The sequence below is a fragment of the Asterias amurensis genome, chromosome 16 (genome assembly GCF_032118995.1).
Source record: "Asterias amurensis chromosome 16, ASM3211899v1".
Taxonomy (NCBI): domain Eukaryota; kingdom Metazoa; phylum Echinodermata; class Asteroidea; order Forcipulatida; family Asteriidae; genus Asterias; species Asterias amurensis.
Window position 1 is genome coordinate 5,301,524 of NC_092663.1, and position 26,623 is coordinate 5,328,146.

Genomic DNA, 26,623 nt, shown 5'->3' on the forward strand with positions numbered 1-26,623 from the left:
CCTGTGCATTCAATAATAATAGATAGAAAGTGCAAAAACACTGTAATAATATGCTCAAGATACGCACTTTTTGAGAAAATTGCAATTTAAGATTTAATTTTCCTATGAGTTTGTGTACAAGTCAAAGGATTAACTCATAATTTTACAGACTTGGCATGTCATTTTGATGATGAAACTATTTTTTATGGATAGATCTGCCGCCTGGGGTAAAATTTGGCGAAAAAATAAAAATACATTAAATTTTGACATTTTTGGCACTTTTTGACCTCAATATGACCTTACACGAAGGTGGTATTTGCGAAATGTTTTTTCTCGAAAGACTGCCTTGGTACATTAACCTTTAAAAAACATTGTTTGAAACATATAAATGCACCATTGGGTGCATAAAAAGCTGGTATACTAAAAATGTACACTTTTCAAGATAATCACACTTTTACGTTTTGCTTTGCTATACGTTTGTGTACAAGGTCAAAGTTTATTCGTCAATTACATACGTTTGGCATATCAACATTAACTTACAAATACATTTTATGGGTAGATCTATCACTTGGGTTCAAATTTTGTGAAAATTTCAAAATGGCAATTTTTTTGCCTAATTTGAAATGTTGACCTAAAAATGAGTCGTTAAGACCCCACATGAAGGTGGTATTTGATTGAATTATTTTTTTTTTTTCTCAAAAACTGCCTGGGTATATTTACCTTTCAAAAAAAGTTGTTTGAAACCAATATATGCACCAATTTGGATGGGGAGTGCAAAAACAATTGGTGTACTCAAAATGTACCCTTTTCAAGATAATCACACTTTTACACTTCGTTTTGCTATACATTTGTGCACAAGGTCAAAGTTTATACGTTAATCACCTAGGTTTGTAGTATCAACATAAAGTTAAAAATACATATATGGATAGATCTATTAAATGTGAACAAATTTGACACAAATTTTGAAAATATTGATTTTTGACCTATTTTGACCTTTTTACCCCAAAATGACCTTAAAATTCAAAATCAAGCTGGGCATCCACCCTAATCGTCTTCCCGAGCCCATGATCCATACATCTAGCATGGATGCCAGCCATTAACAAACTATGCTGTCCAAAGTGTAATTTTACACTTTGGCTGGCCTACTACTAGATTTTATTGTAAATAATACTCATATGACACGCTTTCTTTAATTTGGCACTTTGTGCTATACAAATTAACATGATTCGAAAGATAATTAAAAAGTAGAATCTTAATTCACATAAATAGGCCTATCCCTCAGAATTGTGTACATTGTTCTGTTTACTTTATTAACTAAAACTGTCTACTATTACGTGGTGTCCAATTTAAAATGTGTATTAATTTATTTCAAAATGGCGGATCTTCATCTTTCCAACCTTTTTATGTTTCATAGTAAGCAGCCCCAAAAAGTCGTCGCCCAAAGCGCCAATTCCGAAGACAACGCGTCTCCTTAATGAATATTAAAGTTCGACAGACCTAGGATTAGGCACCGCGTCCGTAAAATACGACACAAAAAACCTTTGCAGATTCATACAAATACATTGTCATTATTGTGATGATGAAAAACAAATGGTGAAAGGCATTGAGAAGTCCAGCATCCAGACCTCTCAGCAGCATGGTGTTTCGATACTCACGATTTTACAAAATCAATAACTTGTTTTCCTTTCGCATTATATAAAAAGCGACTAATGTAGAACAATTTCGTACTCTAAGCTTTTAAGATAGTAGTAAACATAATAGTTATAACTATTGCCAAACTTGGTTTGATGTGTAGCCTAGTGCTCCATTCGTCCAAGAAATATTAGCCCCATTGCATGTTCAACAGCCTATGTTTTTTTCACATCATAAATGTAAATGGAAGAAGAAATCAATCAATACAAACGATAATAGCTCTTTAAAAAAACATATCAGTAGTTCAAAGCTTAATGGCTTTGTATGGAAGTGGGTCGTTGATCATTACAATAGGTCAGGATAAAAATACTGCAGTGACGGGGAAAGTAAAGTGAGCAAATAACTATGCTAATACTTTGTGCTGGCTAGTACAAGTAGTTACACAACAAGTAAGAATAGGCAAAGCAAAATGCAAGAGCGGTGATTAAGGAACGGAACGTCCAAGCCAAACCAAAAACCTTGTTCAATGCAATTGAGTTAAAACACTTTCACGGCAAGAGTCATTTGCAATGGAGCCCAAAAAATCATTCGTGTTCTTCCAGGCAATATTTGTATCAGTGTAAGTACATGATACTCCTTGTTTTATTACAGAACATCACAGATTTTGTTTGCCAGCAAAACAGTTGCTGGCAGTGTAAGCACTTTATGTAATCCACCACATACATACTGACATAAACGTTTGAGAACGATCGGCCATCTGGGTCACGAGAAAATAGTGAAAACCGTTTACGCATTACATTGCAGCGATTTAAACAAAAATTGAATAAAATGCTCACTGAAAAATAAACACCAAACTGGAAATTTATTTTATTTATTTCTCATCAAATATGACATTTCAGACAGAAATAATATTTCAAGGGATGTTTTTCTACTATCATTGTCATTAGAACGTGTACGTTTTATGACAAGCTGTGATCTTAAACAAGTTTTTGTCTTGCCAATTATGTAATACTTCTGTAAACATCATTCTTAAAACAATTTAAACACCAGTAAACGTGTTAAATTATGTTTCTTAATTAAAGAATCTCGGTTTTGGGGTGAAATAACAAACATTGATGTTATTTTTTTTTTGTCGTTTGTACAAGTCCAAATCTTATTTCTTCATTAAACATGTTCTAGGTACTTATAACCCTCTTCTTCAGCGTTCATACTTCCCCTCATCTTTTGTTAAATGTGTTCCCCAGAGGACAACCTTCATCGGAGTGGTGAGTTGTCCGTTGGAGTTTTACAGGTTGACGGTGTTTCAACAAATATTTGATTCCACGTTACGAATACTCTTGTATTGTCAAGGCCGGCGATTGATCATCGAATGGATGGGCGCATACGCAAAGGTTTCCCAGGATGCCCCTTCCAGTTTAACCTCACTATGACGGACAACTCAAAACTCTGACGTGCCTCCGCACAACACCTACGGACCAACTCCCGACTCCGACAGTGGTTCTCCTCTATAGACCATTACACACATTATAATAACATGTATCTTATAATAATTATCTCTTGACTTTTGGTGCAACCATAGGCTAATATTAAATGCCCTAGAACAACAGTTGCTCAAATGAGGGCGGTATTACCTAAACTAAACTACTTCATTGTACCCTAATTACTCCAACTCAGCACTTTACTTTACATTGTAAGTAATTCCAATCCACTGCAGACCCCTCAAGTGTGATTAAACAGAAAACATCACATTATTTTACATTTAGGTAAACAAGACACTACCAGCAATTATTACTTAATAATCATAGGCATACAGAGTAGCAATACAATTTACGTATCTAAAGGTACAAGTCAAGAACATAAAATAAATTTAATGAAATATTAATCATCACTGAAAAGGGACACTATAATGAGAGAGGCACTTTTTATCAACTATTAGATTAATAAAGTAATTTACTAGTAATCACTAAATTTATATACTTAAGTTATATTAATCATGACTTAAAAAAGACACTGGTTTGAAGAAAAGCCATCTTCATCAACTATTATACATGTCAAGTTACTCACTAGATAACATTTATTTTATGTATTTAAGTTCATCTAAGGTATTTACGCACTTAACATAAACACTGGTTATTCAACTATGACATATTAGAAGTGTTTTATAGAAACAATTTTGAGTATTTAAAATGTATTTGAGGTCAATTCACTAGTTGAAATATATTGTTCAGCATTCAAAGTAGACGCTGGTTTTAAGTAAAGCAAACTTTAGCCGTAAAGTATCAAATTTAAAGTTAAAGTCAAATAATTTTCAAAAAACTCCGGTTTCAAGAGGAGGAAACTACACCCCAAAACAAGCATTTTAAAGCTCAATTCAAATATCTTATAATAATAATTAGTACTTTACTATTAACCATTAATTTTATATATTTTAGCTCAACTCAAATATTAATCACCACTTAAAGATGCAATGTCAGATTGTTGGCCGATTTGACCCAAAAGTTTTGATTTAAAGTTCAATAGGCATTTTGATGGGGGTCGAGAAAGTTACAAGCTTACGTTTGAGCTGTTGCTCGAAAAAGTCCGCAAATTGTTAGTAGCAGTGAAATAAAGTGCTCAAAATTAGTTTTTGTCGGGATCCCGACAATATATAACGTGACCAATTCTTATGTGTTTTATAAGAAACGTTTTCAATTTTTATCATGGTTCCTGAACATTCAAAGTAAAATTTAAACTTTTTTTCGTTAGAGCGGGTGATACTCTTTGAAATACCATTCACTCAAAAAAAAACAATTTTTTTAATGTTTGGGGCCAAAAATCTGACATAGCAACTTTAAACAGATTTTTACGAAAAACAATTTTTGATCAACTATTAGACATGACATGTTAAGTTACTCTACCATAGTAACAATACATTAACTTGAATGTATTTAATATTAACATCATTTTAAAGAGACACTGGTTTTCGAGAAAACCAATATTCGTTAACTTTTGCAGATGTGAAGTAGTTTACATAAACAATAATTGGCTTTGTTGACAACTGATTTTAAAGTCACCTGGAAGTGGTATTTTTTCAAAATAAAGCTTTTGTCACTAATATATGTGTTTTGATGAGTGGAATGTGAATAAACAGTTAACTAAGGTTTTAAACAATCAGTTCTTATGTTATTTACAAATTTAAGAGTAGACCCCGACCCGAGAGGGCGCTGTTCGTGACGTAATCGAGGCAGACTTTGCCTGTAATGCGTAGAGTAAACACAATTGCAAAGTACATGTACGGCCCAAGTCGTGAGTTTGTACGTTTCAACAACAACAAAAATTGTTTTTTCCGGTAATGCCGACCAGGTGTATTGCTGCTGAATGCAGAAAAACACTTTTTTAAATGTACCAACTCACGACTTGGACGTACATGTACTTTGTACGTGTGTTTACTAAACGCATTGCAGGAAAAGTCTGCCTCGATTGACGTCACAAAAGGGGTAGGCGGAGTCAGCCCCCAAAACAACTTTATATATTTTTAAACATATAAATCGTGACAAACAATTATTAAAAAAATTGTTTTATTGTTCTTAAGCATATTCTCTTATGTTTAAAAAAAAAAAAAAAATATTTTTCATAAAATAATAATCATCACTCAAGAGAGAGGAAGGTAAGAATATATTAAGCAATCTTCATCCACCATGATACATTCAAGACAACTTGAAAAAAAATCATGTTTCAGATCTTTTTGAGTTCAACTCAATAAAATATTAACAATCACTCAATAAGCTTATGCTTATGACAAGTAAAGTAAACTTCATCTAAAGTAAGGTATCAAAGTACATCAATTTTTGTCAAAAAACGCCGGTCTGAAGAAAAGGAAACTTAAACACTCAAAAGGTGTATCAATGTGATGAAATACTATTTATCACTCATAATGGTTTCAAGAAAGTAAAAAGTTCATTAATATTTCAAAAATACAAACTTATTTAATTACGACACAGAAACTCAAGTTCATTATTACGGCCTCTCGCTCGCGTTTTATTTTGTCTTTATTTTTCCGCCTTATTTTATGAGTTTTTTTTTTGCGCAAACACTCGACTCGATAAGCGCATGCACGAAATCCGACTTTTAATCATGTTTGAATCGGGTCTAGATGACGGTCCACCCGTAGCCGATAATTCGAACGTGTCTAGGTCTGTGTTGTGGCAAGTCAGTGAATGATTGAGGAAGATACCTAACTATCTTGTTTGCAAAACTATTAATAAACAACTATTTCTCATGTTTCTGTGTTCCCTTTTCTGTCTTAAAGCTCAATAAATTAAAATAAACTAGCGGGAAGCCGCGCTTCGCGCGGCACCCCGCTAGGATATAAAAATCCCTTACACATATATTTCGAAATGTGGGTGAGGGTGTTATACGCCTCTCTCAATATTTATGCATGGCGTCATAATTCTAACCCAAAATGAAGCTATTTCGCACGTCCACCACTACTTGCAGTGGCTGTACCCACCTCGTTTTGGGTTAGACAACGTACCTTATGCATCTAGAAACTATAAGGCTCCCCCGTGATCCTTATAGGGGTCTAATATGTTGGGCATCCCTAATGTTGGGCCTCCCTAAGGTGAAACTGACCGTTAGCCAGCAATAACTAAGGTTTCTTTTGTACTACACTACCAAAACTTTCTCCACACACTCAATATTCATTCATAATGCTTGCATTTCCTTTTTAAAAAACATCGTCAAAAATGACATATATAGCGTTGCTACAGCACTATAAGTAAAGCGAGTTTTTGGAACATGCTGTGTGCCACAAATCTAATTTATCTACTGTTTTTTTTTCGGGGGGGGGGCGGGGGCGGTAAGAGCGTAGGCCTCTTTTTAGTTTATTCTCATCTGAATTGGTCTTGTAAACTTTCTGGTCAATAGGCTGCATGTATAACGGGAGCACTTAACGTGAACGTCAAAAAAGTGTTTTGCAGGCAGAGATGCCAAGTCCAGAGGCTAGCTATGTGTGAGATTTTTCAAGGCTCAACCCCCATCCCCCCGGAAAAAAATTGCCAGTTTAAGAAGGCCTTTTTAAATCGCCGCCCAACCTTTTTTTTTATTTTATTTTTTTATAAATAAATAAAACAATGTGAAATTTAATTGTTGACAAAAAGTGTTTCAAAATGCATCAGAAGCCTCCTCAGAATAATTAAAACTCACTTGAGGTACACAGGAGATGTTGATGGTTAATGTGGAGGTTCGATTGTGTCAGATTATATCCTTCCAAACGTGAAAAAAATAGACTAAAAATGATGTCCAAAATCAATCGCTCACTTCTTCTGCCTGTTGTGTCTTCGCTAGTGGAGCGCATTTCAACGAATTTGCTAAAAGAATCGGAGCAAACTTGTGCGCAATAAGCGTTTTGCGCTCTGCCGAATTTGAGCTGAACCTACTGGATGAGCAAAAGCGTGCGCAATCTGCAAATTTGCGCTCTGTTTGTACAAATTTTGTACAAAAAATGTCGTTAATTTTTTTTCCCCGATCTCGCCCCAATAATGGTTGATGTGCGTGTGAGCGTGAGACAGAGCCCAAATGCGTGAGTCTCACGCCTAATGCGTGAGACTTGGCAGGTCTGGTTTTGTTTTATTGTCACTTTGGGCTTATTGCATCTCGCGAAATTTGAACGACAAACGACACAATTTCTGACCGCGTTCATGTTCACGCTGCTCTAGAAACAAACCTCCATATATCCCATATCTCTGGAACCCTATATCGTACAAACTAAATAAAAACGATAAACTCGTCCCACCTCCTTAATTTTCTCTAACTTATTTCACTTTCAGAAAGCATGTCAAGTCATGTTTAGGGTTTGTTACGTCCAGTTTGGGTCAATAGACAAACTCCTAAAAATGTACCCCATTCAGCCGCACGAGGTCTCTTTTGTTAATATTATCTTCATGTTGTATTCATGTTTTTTTATAAGTCTTTTCTTTTTGTCACAACAGGGTGCCAAAAGTTATACAGGCAACCGGAGCGATTGCATTTCTCATGATGAAAATGCACTTATTGTATTAAGAGTAGAAAGACTAAATGGTTGCTTGTGGTGAAAAAAAAACCCACATCCAACACCCCAACAAACAAACAATACAACAGATAAAGCCCTTCCAACACTGCAGTTATTCTTTCACGTTCTATGAACAGGTAGGCATACATACCGAATCCATACGAAACAATTATCAGATGAATCAACATTCCATTATGACGACATACAAAACATTTTTCTAAGCCAATATTGGACTTTTATTGTTACAATATTGATTAACTCTTGTTGGAAGCAAGCGTACAATGTAATTTGCAACAGGTGTTTCTACGCACAGTGGGGTGCCTTCCTTTCTAAGTGAAGTTACCTATAAGGCTCCAAGAAATATCGCATTTCCTTTAAAATAATTTCATGTTTATTGAACAAACAAAAATTGATATGTTGAATTTGATTGACTTTATTTGTTATTGATAGATTGGACAATTTGATTATCGGAGCGCCTATGTATGTGGATCCAGATAGTCTAATTGAAAGATGGGAGGTTGGCCAAGTGCACGTCTACCTCCAAAATGCACTGGTAAGTATATATAAAGTTAATTAAAGCCAAGTTACTTACTAATTTGTTTTATTTTAGTCACAAATTGATTGTAATATTCGCATTACATTTCATGTTGCCATGTAATTTGAATGATTAGTTCTCAAACTTCAAACACAAGTATAACTCCACAAATCATTGGAAGAAAATACTGAATGACTTTAAAGGCAGTAGACATTATTGGTAACTGTCAACACTAGCCTTCACAGTTGATGTATCTCAACATATGCATAAAATAACAAACCTGTGAAAAATTGAGCTCAATCGGTTATCGAACTTGCGAGATAATAATGAAAGAAAAAACACCCTTGTCACACGAAGTTGTATGCGTTTAGATGGTTGATTTCGAGACCTCAAGTTCTAAATATGAGGTGTCGAAATCAAATTCGTTGAAAATTACTTCTTTCTCGAAAACTATGGCACTTCAGAGTGTGTCGTTTCTCACAATGTGTTATACCATCAACCTCTCCCCATTACTTGTTACCTATTAAGGTTTTATTCTAACAATTATTTTGAGTAATTACCAATAGTGTCCACTGCCTTTAAGGACCTTGAGCGTCACTGGGTGACGGATGTTAGTACATTATTATCTTCCGTGCACTTTCAAAAACGTTCTCTTTTATTTTCCTCAGGGTGAATTCACGAAAACTGACACATTGACTGGTACCCACCCAGGAGGTCAATTTGGATTCAGTATTGCTGCACTAGGAGACATCAACTACGATGATTTCAATGGTAACTCAAACATATGTTTCCCTGACTTTATATTCCAGTTTTTGTACAGCTTAGATGCATGTGAAAATATACAATATAATTTGTTTCTCTCTTCCAGTCCCACTTTATATTCTCCAAAACAATTATAATTCTTGATTTCTTGTCTTTAGATATTGCCGTTGGAGCTCCGTATGCCGATGACGGAATCGTCTACATCTATCAGGGGCGGCGAAAGGGAATCAAGCAGGCTGTCTCCCAGGTAGAACAATAGGCGATAAAATCAGTTAAACATTTCCTGTAAACACTTATTCTTAATAATTAATACTAAAATAAAACTATAAAAAAAAAACAATAGTAATTGGATGTAGATGTTAGCTTTGCTATTGTGTAAGTATTAGAAGCCTACTTTCCCCTGTTTTGTAAAAATATGATCCACCGGCAAATCACTCGCGTGGGATTCGAGGCCGACATTTGCAAAGATCGTAGGTTCGAATCTCATCCTAGTTATTTGATTTTTTCACAAACAGTTTATATATTCATTTTAATGGCATAACTTTTTCTTTTTTTGGTCAATGTTTTTTTAAGTTATCACGCGAACAAAACTTTATAATAATAGTTATGTTAAAAAAAAATAACATAAATTCAGACGGGACCCTCTCTCTAATTTTTAAAAGATTTTACAACAATTGTTCACGTTTTTAAACTTCCATCTTTAAATTATGTTTAAAAATTTATTTTCTTCTTATAACACATACTGATATTAACATTCATGGGATTTGTTGATCTCGTCAATTAGGTTCCGTAATGACCTAGAGGCACAAATTATTTAATTGAATTTCTTCTTAAAGAGCCTTTTTTATATTGCCTAGATCTTACGACCGTCTGATTTCGGCTTGAATATAAAATCATTTGGAACGTCACTAACTGGTGGGATGGACATGGATGGTAACGAATACAAAGGCGAGTATTATGTACAATTCAAAATGAATCACAGTTTTATCAAAAAATAAATTGATTTAATTGAATGCATTTAAGATATCAAAACGAAATACGGAGATCCGCCTATAATTCTCGCTCGATTTTACAAAGCGCTAAAACTCACCTAAAAGATGACTTTATAATTTATAACCTTACTTATCTGTATTATGCCATCATTATTTTAAAACCTCGTAATTTAAAAGATGTTTAAATGCTTTATAAGTAGAAAGATACTGATTTGTTGTCTTTTACAGATATGATGGTTGGAGCGTCTGTATCGTCTACCGCTGTGCTTGTCAGGTAAATTAAGAAACCGTTCTGGATCTTTGCATTATTTGTTTTTTTTTTGTTTTTTTCGTATTTGATATGCGCCATTCTTGTACTAATCAAAATTCTTCTCTCTTTTCTTATTTTTCAAGTTGTCGATATAACTCGAAGTCGAAGAATATAAAAGCAACATTGGTACACATGATCGCATAATATTTGAATCTTCCTTTTTTATATATTCAATTCAGGGCACGACCGATTGTAAAAGTTCAGAAAACATTGAGCTTTGAACCAGAACAGATTAATCTTGATGTCAAAGATTACAGATTACCAACAGGGAGAATAGCAACGAGGTAAGTTTAGTGCAATTTTAAGAAAATAGACTTAGCTGTTACAAACTGCTTTCAAACCAAAAGGACCTATCGTATTATAAGTCTGACGTTTTGACCCTAGCAGAGTCTCCTCGAAGGCTATAGGTGACAACACAAAGAAACATGAAGTAACGACCTTAGCAGAGTTCTTCTCGAGGCCTGAGTTCCTGTATGTTAAAATGTTTATCTGAATGTTTACTTTGATGTTAATTCTAGCTTCAATGTGACTGCATGTTTCTCAACAAGAGGGATAGGAATACCAGACAATATCGGTAAGCTGAGAAAATCGTTTAACGTTATCTTAATAGCAATATTATATTTTACTCAAGTGTTGATGGTTTGAATCGTTGGTGAATGGTTCGATTCACATTCATGCAACATGTACTTGATGAGCAAAGCACCAAGCAACACTTGGTTTTCTTCACTCAGATGTGTTTATGAATTGGAACCTGCAAAGGGCTGAGACAGTCTTGAGTTGGAGTTACCCCGTGGCGATAATTATACACACCTTTAAATTGTATACTCACCAGAAACTGCCTACTTAGACTTGTGGCAAGTCGTTAATGTCGTGGTAGCTGAAGACTGTTCTCGCAAGATCACTGCTCTCGCGCGAGGCTGCTGGCTCCCCACCTAGCAAGGTTCAGCAGTCTCATGAGAACATCTTCATCCCTTTCATCAAGACAAACATTTAACGACCTGTCTACAAGTCTATCTAAAATATAAGCTTGTCGAAAAGGGATAATATAACGTTAAAAAAAAAAAAATCTTCTTCATTTATCTTCGCTATAAGAACCAATTATTATTGTTTCGCTGTAAAACGCTATGATCATGTTCTTTAGAAAAGCGCTATACAAGCACATATTTTTATTACCACCTGATAAATATACACAGACACAAGGATTTGTTGTTGTAGTGAACTCTGCCAAGAGTTAATTTATTCCGTACTCTGAATTCGGTGGTAAAACGCCCATTCATAATAATATAAGGGATTTCCCTTTATTTAATTCCATCCAGTGATATCCACACTCATAAAGAAGTATACCAGTTCCCATTATAATACACTTTGCGACCAATTCGCAAAGGGTCCCAATCCCTCACTTTGCGAACGGTAAATTTCCAATCCGCAAAGGTTCCCACTTCTCGGCGATTTGCCAAAGAAGGTACCAGACTAATTACAATTATTATAATTATAAATGCACTCATTGACTGGAGAAAACTCCGGGTCAATGAGGTTCCCACTTCCAGCGAGTTGCCAAGAAGGTACCAAATTAATCTACTTCTTTATATACAATCACATCATTTTATTACCACCATATTTATCCATATCAATTCACATAAATGAATTTACCACTTCCTCACAGGCTACAATGCCTATTAGCTTCTTGTTTATAGGAACAACCTAAACTTACCGCTTTAAGTGTAAGTTGTAAGATTATCAGTCATATCAATCTGTACCACGTATTCCGTAATACCCTGACCCTTCCATTAACCCCAGGGAGGGAGGGAGGGAATTTTGCGAAACTATACAATCTATCTTAACTCCTTGGTGGCAGAATATTCAATGACGGTTCCCAGAAAGACAAGCACCCTTTCCCCAAATGCATTGCTTTGGTTGGTTGAAAAGAACAATGGAACCACGTCTGAATGCGCCCTGACAATCCCAATCGCTTATAGCCCCGACTGTGCAACCTGACTATAATTATGCATATTTCCTGGTGTTAAATCGGTTTACTGCGTTACGCATTAAACCCTATTACCACCTGATAAATATACACAGACACAAGGATTTGTTGTTGTAGTGAACTCTGCCAAGAGTTAATTTATTCCGTACTCTGAATTCGGTGGTAAAACGCCCATTCATAATAATATAAGGGATTTCCCTTTATTTAATTCCATCCAGTGATATCCACACTCATAAAGAAGTATACCAGTTCCCATTATAATACACTTTGCGACCAATTCGCAAAGGGTCCCAATCCCTCACTTTGCGAACGGTAAATTTCCAATCCGCAAAGGTTCCCACTTCTCGGCGATTTGCCAAAGAAGGTACCAGACTAATTACAATTATTATAATTATAAATGCACTCATTGACTGGAGAAAACTCCGGGTCAATGAGGTTCCCACTTCCAGCGAGTTGCCAAGAAGGTACCAAATTAATCTACTTCTTTATATACAATCACATCATTTTATTACCACCATATTTATCCATATCAATTCACATAAATGAATTTACCACTTCCTCACAGGCTACAATGCCTATTAGCTTCTTGTTTATAGGAACAACCTAAACTTACCGCCAAAGCAAATTTTGATATAAAAATTTGCCCAAACACCCCCCCCCCCTTTTTTTTTTTTTTTTTTTTTTTTTTTTTTTACAAAACTTTCTCCGAGTGTCAACCCGTCTGATAAATTTTGATGGAACCAAATGAATCATGTCTTGCCAGTACGCACCTTCCGGGAAGGGTTAATGAGATGGGGGTGTTTTATAACAGGTGCGTTTTGCATCTCCCGAAGTATCTTCTTTGCATACATATTTAAATCCCAAGTGCAGCGTTTTTCTGCCCTCCTTTAACTTTACCTTGATACTTCACCCTTAACAAAATGTCTGACCAAGTTAACCGTGTGTTGGGTAGGATGTTCCTATTTACCTTTAGGCTCTCTTTACCCTATGTCTACTCTGTCCCGAACTTTCCTTCAAGATATCTTTGGTCCTTAGATATAACACTATTGTCGTCGGGACCTCGCCTTTTGCCAGGTATCTCCTGAGCCTAGTACCAGCCGTCCAGGCGTGCCCCAGACACGTCTTTCCATGTCACTTGTACCACCACTGTGTCACTGCTGTGGCAGATTATACTGTCCCGGTATCCACGTTCTTGCTTCGGATTGATGAACATCTTTAGGCTCCCTGTTACCCTATGTCTTATCTGTCCCGAATTTTCCTTCACGATATCTTTGGTCCTTATATGTAACACTATTGTCGTCGGGACCTCGCCTTTTGCTAGGAGTCTCCTGAGCCTAGTCCCAGCCGTCCAGGCGTGCCCCAGACACGCCTTTCCATGTCACTGTACCTCCACCGTGCCGCTGCTGTGGCGAATGATACTGTCCCGGTACCCACGTTCTTGCATCGGATTGATGAACATCTTTAGGCTCCCTTTTACCCTATGTGTTATCTGTCCCGAATTTTCCTTCAAGATATCTTTGGTCCTTAGATGTAACACTATTGCCGTCGGGACCTCGCCTTTTGCCGTATCTCCTGAGCCTAGTCCCAGCCGTCCAGGCGTGCCCAAGACACGCCTTTCCATTTCACTGTACCACCACTGTGCCGCTGCTGTGGCGAATGATACTGTCCCCGATAAACATCTGTATAAAAACAAATTCAAAGAAAAACAGCCTGGGTAATCTGTTCTGACCAATATTTTATCTTGTCAAAGTCTTGTATGTAGTTGAAAATGTTGTACACAATTTGTTAACAACCAACTCAACATTCACCAATCTTGTAAATGATTATTTATCTTAAACGGCAATATGCTAATTAAAGAAGCGGTTGTCTACACTGCTTATTTATGACCTTGCTACAAGCTACCCCCTTTTAGACAACTGAAAACATTAAGTCTGGCCTAATGTAGGATTCAAGTGCTCCAGACTTCCATCTCCCCATACTTTTGATTTGTTCCTCCCGAACCCCAAACATATCCTGCAACTATGAAATGAAAAGGGTGTGGGGTTTACCTGAAGGCCTTAATCCCTACTTTAAGATGTGATTAACTTGTCTGGCTGACATAGGGTCCCCCCTCAATGTACAAACGGTGAAGTATTGGCATTCCTGTCAATAGAAATGATTGAACTTTACCTACTTGATCCGTTTTTGAATATCTTAGAACTACTTGCAAATTCCCTTCCTGATTAAAGGAAATATCACCAATACGCAACGCCCGGGAATTTGCCATCGTGAGTTGTAAACTCACTCACCCTCAGAATAACCGAAAAGGGCAACCAAGAATGCTGCTTTTAACAGCAGAGCTTCATATGCTGATTATACTTTAAACATTAACTATGCTACTTTAATAAAGGTCATATAAGTCAAATATGGTATGTCTGCAAGCTATGCTGCAACCGGATGAAGATGTCTGCAAGCTATGCTGCAACCGGAGCAACTGATTCCTTTTTAATCATTCATCTTCTCTTTTCATCTTCACACTCTTCTACGTTTGCATCGAACATTTTTGTCTTCACTGTAAAAATTACACCCTGTAATTGAACCTATTTTTAATCATGCATCTTGTCATTTCATGTGTATGCTCTGTTACATTTTAATCCAACATTATAATGGGTTACTTTTTGTAACCACTTTACGAATTGTTATCTTCACTGCCAATAATTACACCCTGTAACTTGAATAACCGGATCACTCGATCATTTTTAATCATGCGTCTTCTCATCTCATGTACATACTCTGTACGTTTAGTCCCACATTATAATGTTTGTTACTTTTTGTAACGACCGAATTTTCGTCTTGACTGACAATAATTACACCCTGTAACTTGAATAACCGGATCAACTGATAATTTTTAATCATGCGCCTTTGTTGTTCAAATACGTAAGCTTTACGGTTTAGCCCGCCTCCATTGTTCGTTACATTTTGTACCGACATTTTTACGACACAACGTGTCATTGCCATGGAACATCAGTGCTGTGTTGACCGCCAGATACGAAAAACCAACCGATATTGGAAACGTACACCTGATCTATGCAAATCAACGCTTTCAGGTTCAAGCTAGTACTGACCTCCCTGCTAAGCTATGGTAGCTGCTACTGTTACCGATGATACTTAAACTATATAACGACTAAAAAAAAGGCTAAATTAACAAAGCTTTAATGTGTATATTGATAGCATAGCCAGATAAGCCTTACCCTGGGTACCGCACCCAGTCCTATTCAATGTTCCCGCCAAACCATTGAACCGTGTAACTCTTTATACTTAACAAGTATAAAGCAGATTTATTCTAATTCGCCTCAGGACCCAACCGAATAATTCAATATTTTGCAGACTGGCGGTAAAAACTAACCAGACTGCTCAGCACTGGAAATGTAATGGAACATCTTGAATCTTGCCGAGGGTCCAAGCGTCTACAATCCTCTTTCATCTGAGAAACAATGAAACTACCCTTGGGATCCTCCCATTTGTGCAATTTATGAACATATGAAATATAACTGCAAGCATAGAGAATCACACTGGATTCACCAACTCAAGACAGTCAAGTCCTTTGGACTAAACATAAACACTGGTGTTAAATAAATTCCCGTTACCCCCACTTCACTTCTGCTTGAGAACTATAATGTTGTTTATACTCTGTAACTCAAGTATAAATTAATTTTTTAAAGTTGTTCCTATATATTTGTTACTTTAACTATCTCATGTAAGTAACCCCCCTTTTTTTCCACAGGTCCCTCATACCTATTTTTAATACCATCGTACTTTTGATCTTGCTTTCTCTATTAATTGACCATTGTTAATTGCATCATGATGCAACTTGTTCTCTAATTCTACCCTTTCATGTTTCCCTGCATTGTTAACGAACGATGCATTTACCACTTTTATGGTCCAGTAATCCATCCTTTCATATGAAACCTCCTTTGTCCTCGCCACTCTACTCGTATTGGTTCATAGCCACCAATTGTTTCTGAAATAGAAACTTTGATTGGCTGTTATTTTCCCGCTTCTTTCTTTCCCGCTTCTTTCTTCCTTTAATCCATTTCCCCTCTCTTTTTCTATGAATGGATATGTATTTGTTTGTACTTGTTTTATGCCTCAGAACTAGGTCCGGTTTGGATCGAAAGCTAAGGCCATCTATACCACCCTATTCATTAAACATATGAAATACCAGATACGTATGTACAAATGGAAGAAGATGCAAAGGTCTTTAATTTTAATATTATGCAATAGGCTACCCCTTGATTTATGGAAGCTGGCCATTTAGTGCCTAATAATGATCAATCATTCCGAAAGGTCATAATGAAACTTGGTATTGCCCTTCTATTCTTTATGTACACTTTGTTCTAGAGCTTGATTAACACATGGTGCTGTGACGTGCAATGCCCATAATTCATCGTCAATTATGCCCATGATCTAACTGGTGTTAATTGCTGCCTCATTCTAAAAGTGCGCCATCCCCCCTTATTGGACGAGCTGCTGCTCTCTGTGCGTACGATCTGACACTATTTCAATAATTCTATGTGTTCTATGGAGATGAGCTCGCAAATACACTGCTACATAAGTCAAAAATGCAGAGGTCCATGTAATGTATAGAAGTAATTGGACGCCTGTGTTTATTATCTTTCCATATTATAAAACCCCCCTCGTTTACAGCCAGCAAGAATTATTGTGTCTTGACCGCTATTTGTACTAATATAGGGTCACTCTGCTTTATAAGATCACAGCGAAATCCACAAACTCGCTATGAATAATCTTAAAAATTTTAAGGTTAGCGGTAGGCTATTTGTACTACTATAGGGTCACTCTTCTTTGTAAGATCACAGCAAAATCCACAAACTCGCTATGAATAATCTTAAAAATTTTAAGGTTAGCGGTAGGCCCTCGCCCAATTCGCTACAAACCGATATCAATGGATTAAAGGGAGTTGATGGTTAATTCATATGCTGCATGTTATCCGCCATCGGTATGCTTCAAGAGCCCGCTGTGCAATCAATGGACCCCCACATGCAACTGCTCCCTACTGTACTTATTTTGCACCCTGCATTTGAAAGTTGGGCACCACCCAGTTCTATTGAAGATGATGTCCCTCCTAACCTACTCAATGCCCCATCCCTGTTATGTATGGAATACCCTGAATATTGACTAGAGTTTGCCAAGTTGTACACTAAACTACTAGGCTTACTTATTCCTGATTGGCCTGACTGACACAAGCTCTGACTAAATTTCATATTAAACGGCAAGCTGCCAGAAAAATTATGATTGTCCGCCCTTTCTTGTCCTTGTGTACCTGTACTCATGCTTTGAGAATATTGGTCCGTTATACCCCGAGTTACGTGTAAAGGCCATGAAATATCCTGACTATTAATCTGTGGGATGTTCGCAATTATTGGCCCTTTATACATACTAGATGTTTGAAACCTTTCCGTATTCACGGTACTCGTGTTACCTACTAGCGTTACTGTTGGGGCTGTACTTGCCCCAGCATTAGGTCTGAAAATGTAGCGACTCACCCGATTTGCCCGGCTAGTAAGCCATCGGCTTCACCACTCTCTGTAGCCGCCCATCTTCGCCCTCCTCATCAGGTATCACTTGGATTTCTTCAATGCGGTTCCCACTTCCAGCGAGTTGCCAAGAAGGTACCGAATTTTGCGAAACTATACAATCTATCTTAACTCCTTGGTGGCAGAATATTCAATGACGGTTCCCAGAAAGACAAGCACCCTTTCCCCAAATGCATTGCTTTGGTTGGTTGAAAAGAACAATGGAACCACGTCTGAATGCGCCCTGACAATCCCAATCGCTTATAGCCCCGACTGTGCAACCTGACTATAATTATGCATATTTCCTGGTGTTAAATCGGTTTACTGCGTTACGCATTAAACCCTATTATGCAAGTGACCAAATCTTTGAATAGTGTTTATCGATAAAGGTAAAACCTCATTGCCTTTCTCCAGATGTCCAGTACAGTCTAGAATTAGACGTCAGTTTAACGACCACCGATCGAGCAGCATTCGTTCAGGAAAACAATTTGGAGTCATCCAAGCTTACTCGAACAATTCAACTCATTAAAGATGACAGCTTCAAGTGTCAGAAACATCTAGCCTATGTCAAGGTAAAAGTTACATTTCAATCTACGGCCATGGAAGTTTGTTTATCTGTTTTCGTTATTTGATGATAAACTTAGTTTTTAAGCCCAGTTTTTTTTTTACTCTGCAACTGGGCGCCTTAGTAATGATTTTGTACTATCTTTAGATTGTTATTCAAGAGAAGAACTTCCCTATAAGTGTTCGTCTAACCTATGAACTTGCTTCTTCGATGACTAACCCCATGGATCCTGTTAACTCGGAAGTGCAACCAATTCTAAATGAACTTCCAGTGCCTGTTTATGTGGAACCCGTGAGTTGGATTTAATTTCTCTGATGATAAATATTTAAACATAATATGACAATATGAGCCTGTGACACTAATTATAGCAGACGGTCATGTAGAACTCTGCTCTGTATTTCTGTTAAGTCTACTTTTTGTGTGGCTCCTTTTTGTTCTATTATGCCACATGTTGTCTCGTAAAATAATAACACTTACAAATATATTAAGTTTTATCTGTACATTTATTGTTAAATCGTTATTTTAACTGTTGCTTATAAACTTGGTATTGTTTTACCAAAAATTTAAATTAGAACTAGGACAATGAAAAGTTTGTTTTTTTAAGCTCACTTGTGCCAAGTATATCAAGTAAACTTGTCCATAAACCCTGGTGTTGCCATTGTGTTAAAGGTCGAATGTGTTGAACAATGTACACCTTTGCACATCTATCATTTAAAACATAAAGAGATAAAGACGATTAGCCAGAATCCTACTGCCAATATACAATTGTCTTAATCATACTTTTGTTTATACACACAGCTGTTGATACAAAATACATGTAAGAATTACTTGTGTGTTCCAGACCTCCTGCTGACCGCTAAAACGTTAGTATTTTTTTTTTAAACAATTGCTACTCAATTTGTTCAAAAAGTATTTATGAATTTATTGAATTCCTTTGATTGTTGACTGTTCTTACATATGTGGTAACTTTAACCTTTAACCTTTAACCTTTAAAGTAACTATAAAAGGTTAAGGTACTGTTTGTACAACACAAAACACAAAGATCCGCAGATTGACATTAAACTTACACGGTTTAAAGGCAGTGGACATTATTGGTAATTACTCAAAATAATTATTAGCATAAAATCTTTCTTGGTGACGAGTAATAGGGACAGGTTGATGGTATAAAACATTGCGAGAAACTGTTCCCTCTGAAGTGCCATAGTTTTCGAGAAAGAAGTAATTTTCAACGAATTTGATTTCGAGACCTCAGATATAGAACTTGAGGTCTCGAAACCAACCATCTAAACGCACACAACTTCGTATGACAAGGGTGTTTTTTCTTTCATTACTATCTCGCAAGTTCGATAACCGATTGAGCTAAAAATTTCACAGGTTTGTTATTTTATGCGTATGCTGAGATACACCAACTGTGAAGGCTAGTCTTTGACAATTTTCATAGTGTCCACTGCCTTTAAGTTGATATAAAGATTCCCTCAAAAATTTACTTGCTGAGGTGCTGTAGTTTTTGAGAAATGAGTAAAACAATTTCACGAAAATAATCTCAACAGACGAACATTATTTAGCATGAAAACATGTCTCCTGAAAACTACGCTCTGTGATTTTCACCCTTTGTCTCATAAACGTTACAACTTATAATGAAGCTGATTGTCTACAGCTATATTTTATTAAAGACATCTTCATTCACAGTATGATAGGGGTTCATGTCATGGCTGAATTTACAGAGGTATCATTTACCCTTTAAGTGTTGAAATTGTATTAAAAAAATTCTTCCAATAGCACTACTGATCTAGTGGCATTGGGTGATGACTGGGAGCTAAGCATCGACGTTGATGTCACGAACTATGGTGAAGACGCTTACGAAAGCTCCTTTACAGCTGTCTTACCAGATGGTGCAGCATTCGCCAGACTCCAAAGGATCTCCAAGGTAAACCCTATTATCTTCAATAATGAGCTCAAATATTCGGTAATAAAGCCAGCGTTTTGCCTTGATTTTTGTCAAAGGATTTCAGAGAACATCCCTGGTTGACCTTCCCTGTTATAATAATGTAATGGGGGGAATATTTTTTTGTAATGTAGCCATCGTTTTGCTTTTAATTTTCTTTTAAATGCGACATAAGACCCTCGATTTAAAGGCACTGAAGACTATTGGTAAATAAAAAAATACTTGTTAACGAGCATTGGAGACCTCTTGACGGATATTAAAAATAAAAATAGAAATGGCTCCTCTGAAGTAACGTAGTTTTAAAAGGAAGTAATTTTGTACACAAAAATGTATACATGAAGGCCTGAAACATTTTGTTCGGCATCTAATAAAAGCACACACAAGTGCGGTTTTTTTTTCTTCATTATTTTCTTGCAACTTCGATGACCAATTGAGCTCAAAATTTCAAAGGTTTGTTATTGTATGCATATGTTGAGATACACCAAGCGATAATATTGGTATTTGACAATGCTTTTATTTAATTTAGGATTTATCCGTAGAGTGTCTGGCGGATGAAAACACCGGAGAAGTGGAATGTGACATTGGAAACCCGCTTCCAGAGGAACATACAGTAAGAACAAAACTTTAAATTCGTTTTTTTTTTTAATTATTGCGTAAAGAAAAACAGAACATTCAGTTTAAGGTTTTATCCTTTGCTTCATCGATGGAATTTTAAAAATATGTTGCAGAGGTTGTGGTTTGCTTTGATTTTCAGTTCTTGTTTTTGTTTTTGCCAGGTGAGTTTTAGACTGATTATAAGAAATGATGGATTGTCAGGAGCTGCTTCTATGTTTACAATCGAGATGTCTGTATATAGGTAAGCCAAGTCAACAAAAGCCACCAGAAGTTTAAACGAATATTTTGTATTCCTGTGGCAAAATTCACAAAGATTTTTATATTGATACTAACTGCACATCAATCGTATTTGCTAAGTAAAGTGTGATGTCACAATACAAATCACCATTGTTATACTGAAAATTTGTCATACGATGGATTTTATCGGTTTGTGAAATCGACCCATCATTATAAGTTTGAGCCTTTTTATTGCGAAATAAGACATAATTGTTGCTGGTTGAAACAAATGTCACATGTTATAAGGAATGTTCATTTGTTTTGATTTGTCTGTGAATGATACTCTTATTTTAACCTTTAGTTATAACTATGAACCGAGGAACATCAGTGGCGACAACTATGCTAATGTTACCGTCGGAGTATATGCAGCAGCTGAGCTATCACTTTTTGGGTATGTATTGTGTCTTCAAACCATCAACAAACAAAGAAACAAAAAATCCTAAAACAAATAAACAAACAGAAGATAAGTATATATTTGGTTGGCGAAAATTACATCGGGCTTTTGAATGTACGTGTTGTACATTCCTTTATTTAAGACAGACACAAAATAATTCAAATGTATCGACTGTTTCAGAAAAGCCAGGAACATTATTAATTTAATATTATTATTTGAGAATTCTCTTGCACTATACTGTAGTTAGTCATGAATTAATTGACAATTGAGATAACATTATCCTGTTTCTGTGATGCAGGATATCTGCACCACAGCAAGTTCTTTTCTTCTTTCCAAATGAGAGCCAAATTGAGTCATTACAGGAGCCTGAAACAGAGCAGGAGGTGTGGGGCCAGAAGTGCAACACTTGTACATGGTAAGTAATTAATGTCTTAAGGAAATTGTCTTTTTGACGTCCTCTCGGGAGATGTCGACAAAACTGTCAATCTATACTATTTCTGTAAAGTTAGTTATGGTGAAAATTCTGAAAACAGTTTGTTTAACTGGTTTTACTCGGAGGTTGAAAAAATTGAAAGTATGGGATGGCAAATTTTAATCTGTATGGACCCATTATAACTTCAAAACCGCTCACTATTGGTAATTACTCAAAATAATTATTAGTATAAAACCTTTCTTGGTGACGAGTAATGAGGAGAGGTTGATGGTATAAAACATTGTGAGAAACAGCTCCCTCTGAAGTGCCATAGTTTTCGAGAAAGAAGTATTTTTCCACGAATTTGATTTCAAGACCTCAAGTTTAGAACTTGAGGTCTCGAAATCAACCATCTAAACGCACAGGACTTCGTGTGACAAAGGGTGTTTTTTCTTTCATTATTATCTCGCAAATTCGATGACCGATTGAGCTCAAATTTTCACAGGTTTGTTATTTTATGCATATGTAGAGATACACCAACTGTGAAGGCTAGTCTTTGACAATTACCAATAGTGTCCACTGCCTTTAATGAAAATAATTTACCCCCTTCATGACATTAAAATCTCTAAAAGCGCCCTCACTGAGGCCGAACATCATTGGATGATAGCTGTTTAGTGTTTTGTGCCAACACGTGTACATGACCTCAGCGTCCCCTTAGCACGTCGGGTTTTCCCAAGGGGTATATTATTCCCAAGGCCCTCGTGGTTTAAAACAGAGAGTGGCACAGATTGCCATTGTTCCTGCTGGTTATGTGTTGTCAAAGATTCAAGTTACACACAAACCTCTTTTAAACGGGCTTTGAGCTTTGTCCCAATGTAATATTTGGTAATGTTTTGAATGTTTTCAGCTGGAACCAGTTAACATCAACGGTACCAGTTCACGTAAGCGACGTCAGGCTGCCGACAATGGAACATCAGAAGCAATACCCCAAAGTCAAACTGCTAAGACAATCGAATGTAATACAAAGTCGTCATTTTGTGTCGCAATCACGTGCACGGTCGTAGCACCCAGTGGTGCTGGTGCAGATAAAGACAGTGCGTTTGTTCGAATCAAATCAAGGATGTATGAGAAAACATTCTTTGAGGTAATAAAGTAAAGCACGTTGCTCAAAATTAATTGGTAAGTCTTGAAAAAAAAACCCAAGACAAACAAACAAACTAAACATTCAAATGAAAAACAAACCAATCTGGGTTGACCTGACCCTGGATGTGTAAGTTCAGACTGAGGCTAGTTATTAAGGTCTGTCTACAAAACACTGTAATGTGAACCGGACTTCAGTATATAATATATTCAGTCATCGTTGTTGTCGTCGTCGTCGTCCTTGTTGATGTTGTTTGATGTTGTTGTTGTTTGATGTTGTTGTTGATGGTTTTCATTCTGTTTGTTACTTTAGAAAACCTACAGCAAAGTTTTGATTACGTCGATGGCTACTGCTACTGTGCTTGAGATGCCATACATTCAGTCACTTCTTCCCGATGTGTTCCCCGTCGCTTATTCCGAGGTAGGTCCAAAACAACTTTCTATAGACGTTATTTCACCAAAGACTGCTCATTTTTCCAAGTAGAGTGTGTATACCTGGGTCTGCTGCCACCTAGAGTATACAAAACTCCCCCAGCATTACAACTTTTTCAGTGTTTTAACGTGTGTTCTTTATTCTTATTTGTGTACAGGTTTCAACTCAAGTAATTGGGCAGAGTAAATCCGGTATCCCAGGGCCCACTGTGACTAATATTCCTCTGTGGGCGTATATTGTTGCTGTGATTGGTGGTGGTCTACTTCTAGCTATTATCTTCTTCATAATGTGGAAGGTTAGACAAAACTGTCTTTCTATTTTTAAGACCTTTTAAAATTTATTTTGTATTTATTTTTTTAGAGTTTAAGTCGTTTTCTAACAATATTTTGCATACTATCAACAACTCTATGTTGCTTGTTTATCAAATAATTTTGTTATTCTGATAATTGTTTTTAATTCTAACCAATAGTGTCCAGTGCATTCAATACAATCCTTGCGCCTTGTTTTGTTTTTACAGGTTGGATTTTTCAAGAGGAAAAAGATCGTTCCCGGTGATCCTCAGGCAGCAGCCCAGGAGAATTGGCAGAATGATGTTCTAGTCCCTGAAAAGAAATGATCAGCGGTTTCTAAACCATTTAAACTAAGCAGAGCACACACTAATTGTCGTCTTTGTATGACGATATTTTTTTGTGTACACTTAAAAGAAAAACTTGGAAAAGAAATATAACAATATGTACAACTTTTCTGGATTTTATTGTAAATATTACTCGCTTTCTTTAATTTGGCACTTTGTGCTATACAAATGAATATGATTCGAAAGATGTTTAAAAAGTAGAATCTTAATTCACATAAATAGGCCTATCCCTCAGAACTGTGTACATTGTTCTGTTTACTTTATAAGCTAAAACTGTCTACCATTACGTGGATTCCAATTAAAATTGTGTATTAATTTATTTCAAAATGGCGGATCTTCATCTTTCCAACCTTTTTATGTTTCATAGTAAGCAGCCCCAAAAAGTCGTCGCCCAAAGCGCCAATTCCGAAGACAACGCGTCTCCTTAATGAATATTATAGTTCGACAGACCTAGGATTAGGCACCGCGTCCGTAAAATACGACATAAAAAAACTTTGTAGATTCATACAAATACATTGTCATTATTGTGATGATGAAAAACAAATGGTGAAAGGCATTGAGAAGTCCAGCATCCAGACCTCTCAGCAGCATGGTGTTTCGATGCTCACGATTTTACAAATTCAATAACTTGTTTTCCTTTCGCATTATATAAAAAGCGACTAATGTAGAACAATTTCGTACTCTAAGCTTTTAAGATAGTAGTAAATATAATAGTTATAATTATTGCCAAACTTGGTTTGATGTGTAGCCTAGTGCTCCATTCGTCCAAGAAATATTAGCCCCATTACATGTTCAACAGCCTATGTTTTTTTTTCACATCATAAATGTAAATGGAAGAAGAAATCAATCAATACAAACGATAATAGCTATTTAAAAAAACATATCAGTAGTTCAAAGCTTAATGGCATTGTATGGAAGTGGGTCGTTGATCATTACAATAGGTCAGGATAAAAATACTGCAGTGACGGGGAAAGTAAAGTGAGCAAATAACTATGCTAATACTTTGTGCTGGCTAGTACAAGTAGTTACACAACAAGTAAGAATAGGCAAAGCAAAATGCAAGAGCGGTGATTTAGGAACGGAACGTCAAAGCCAAACCAAGAACCTTGTTCAATGCAATTGAGTTAAAACACTTTCACGGCAAGAGTCATTTGCAATGGAGCCCAAAAAATCATTCGTGTTCTTCCAGGCAATATTTGTATCAGTGTAAGTACATGATATTCCTTGTTTTATTACAGAACATCACAACTTTTGTTTGCCAGCAAAACAGTTGCTGGCAGTGTAAGCACTTTATGTAATCCACCACATACATACTGACATAAACGTTTGAGAACGATCGGCCATCTGGGTCACGAGAAAATAGTGAAAACCGTTTACGCATTACATTGCAGCGATTTAAACAAAAATTGAATAAAATTTCTCATAAAATATGACATTTCAGACAGAAATAATATTTCAAGGGATGTTTTCTACTATCATTGTCAATAGAACGTGTACGTTTTATGACAAGCTGTGATCTTAAACAAGTTTTTGTCTTGCCAATTATGTAATGTTTCTTTAAACATCATTCTTAAAACAATTTAAACACCAGTAAACGTGTTAAATTATGTTTCTTAATTAAAGAATCTCGGTTTTGGGGTGAAATAACAAACATTGATGTTATTTTTTTTTTGTCGTTTGTACAAGTCCAAATCTTATTTCTTCATAAACATGTTCTAGGTATTTATAACCCTCTTCATCAGCGTTCATACTTCCCCTCATCTTTTGTTAAAAGTGTTCTCTAGAGGACAACCTTCATCGGAGTGGTGAGTTGTCCGTTGGAGTTTTACAGGTTGACGGTGTTTCAACCAATATTTGATACCAAGGTACGAATACTCTTGTATTGTCAAGGCCGGCGATTGATCATCGAATGGATGGGCGCATACGCAAAGGTTTCCCAGGATGCCCCTTCCAGTTTAACCTCACTATGACGGACAACTCGAAACTCTGACGTGCCTCCGCACAACACCTACGGACCAACTCCCGACTCCGACAGTAGTTCTCCTCTATAGACCATTACACACATTATAATAACATGTATCTTATAATAATTATCCCTTGACTTTTGGTGCAACCATAGGCTAATATTAAATGCCCCTAGAACAACAGTTGCTCAAATGAGGGCGGTATTACCTAAACTAAACTACTTCATTGTACCCTAATTACTCCAACTCAGCACTTTACTTTACATTGTAAGTAATTCGAATCCACTGCAGACCCATCAAGTGTGATTAAACAGAAAACATCACATTATTTTACATTTAGGTAAACAAGACACTACCAGCAATTATTACTTAATAATCATAGGCATACAGAGTAGCAATACAATTTACGTATCTAAAGGTACAAGTCAAGAACATAAAATAAATTTAATG

At 36.3% G+C, this 26,623-nt stretch overlaps 1 protein-coding gene across 1 annotated transcript; it reads left to right on the forward strand.

Moving 5' to 3' along the window:
- Positions 1-8,081: 8,081 nt before the first annotated feature.
- Positions 8,082-25,488, forward strand: LOC139949137 (integrin alpha-8-like; the record flags this gene model as incomplete). The annotated part of the gene is made up of 19 exons (XM_071947543.1): positions 8,082-8,192; positions 8,843-8,945; positions 9,095-9,183; positions 9,794-9,884; positions 10,157-10,202; positions 10,418-10,522; positions 10,757-10,812; positions 18,210-18,367; positions 18,508-18,651; positions 19,159-19,223; positions 20,140-20,287; positions 20,832-20,915; positions 21,082-21,161; positions 21,498-21,587; positions 21,889-22,006; positions 22,904-23,146; positions 23,456-23,563; positions 23,733-23,870; positions 24,093-25,488. Coding segments are annotated over 19 exons (2,076 nt in total), but the record flags the coding sequence as incomplete, so codon positions are not given.
- Between the last annotated feature and the right edge of the window lie 1,135 nt (positions 25,489-26,623).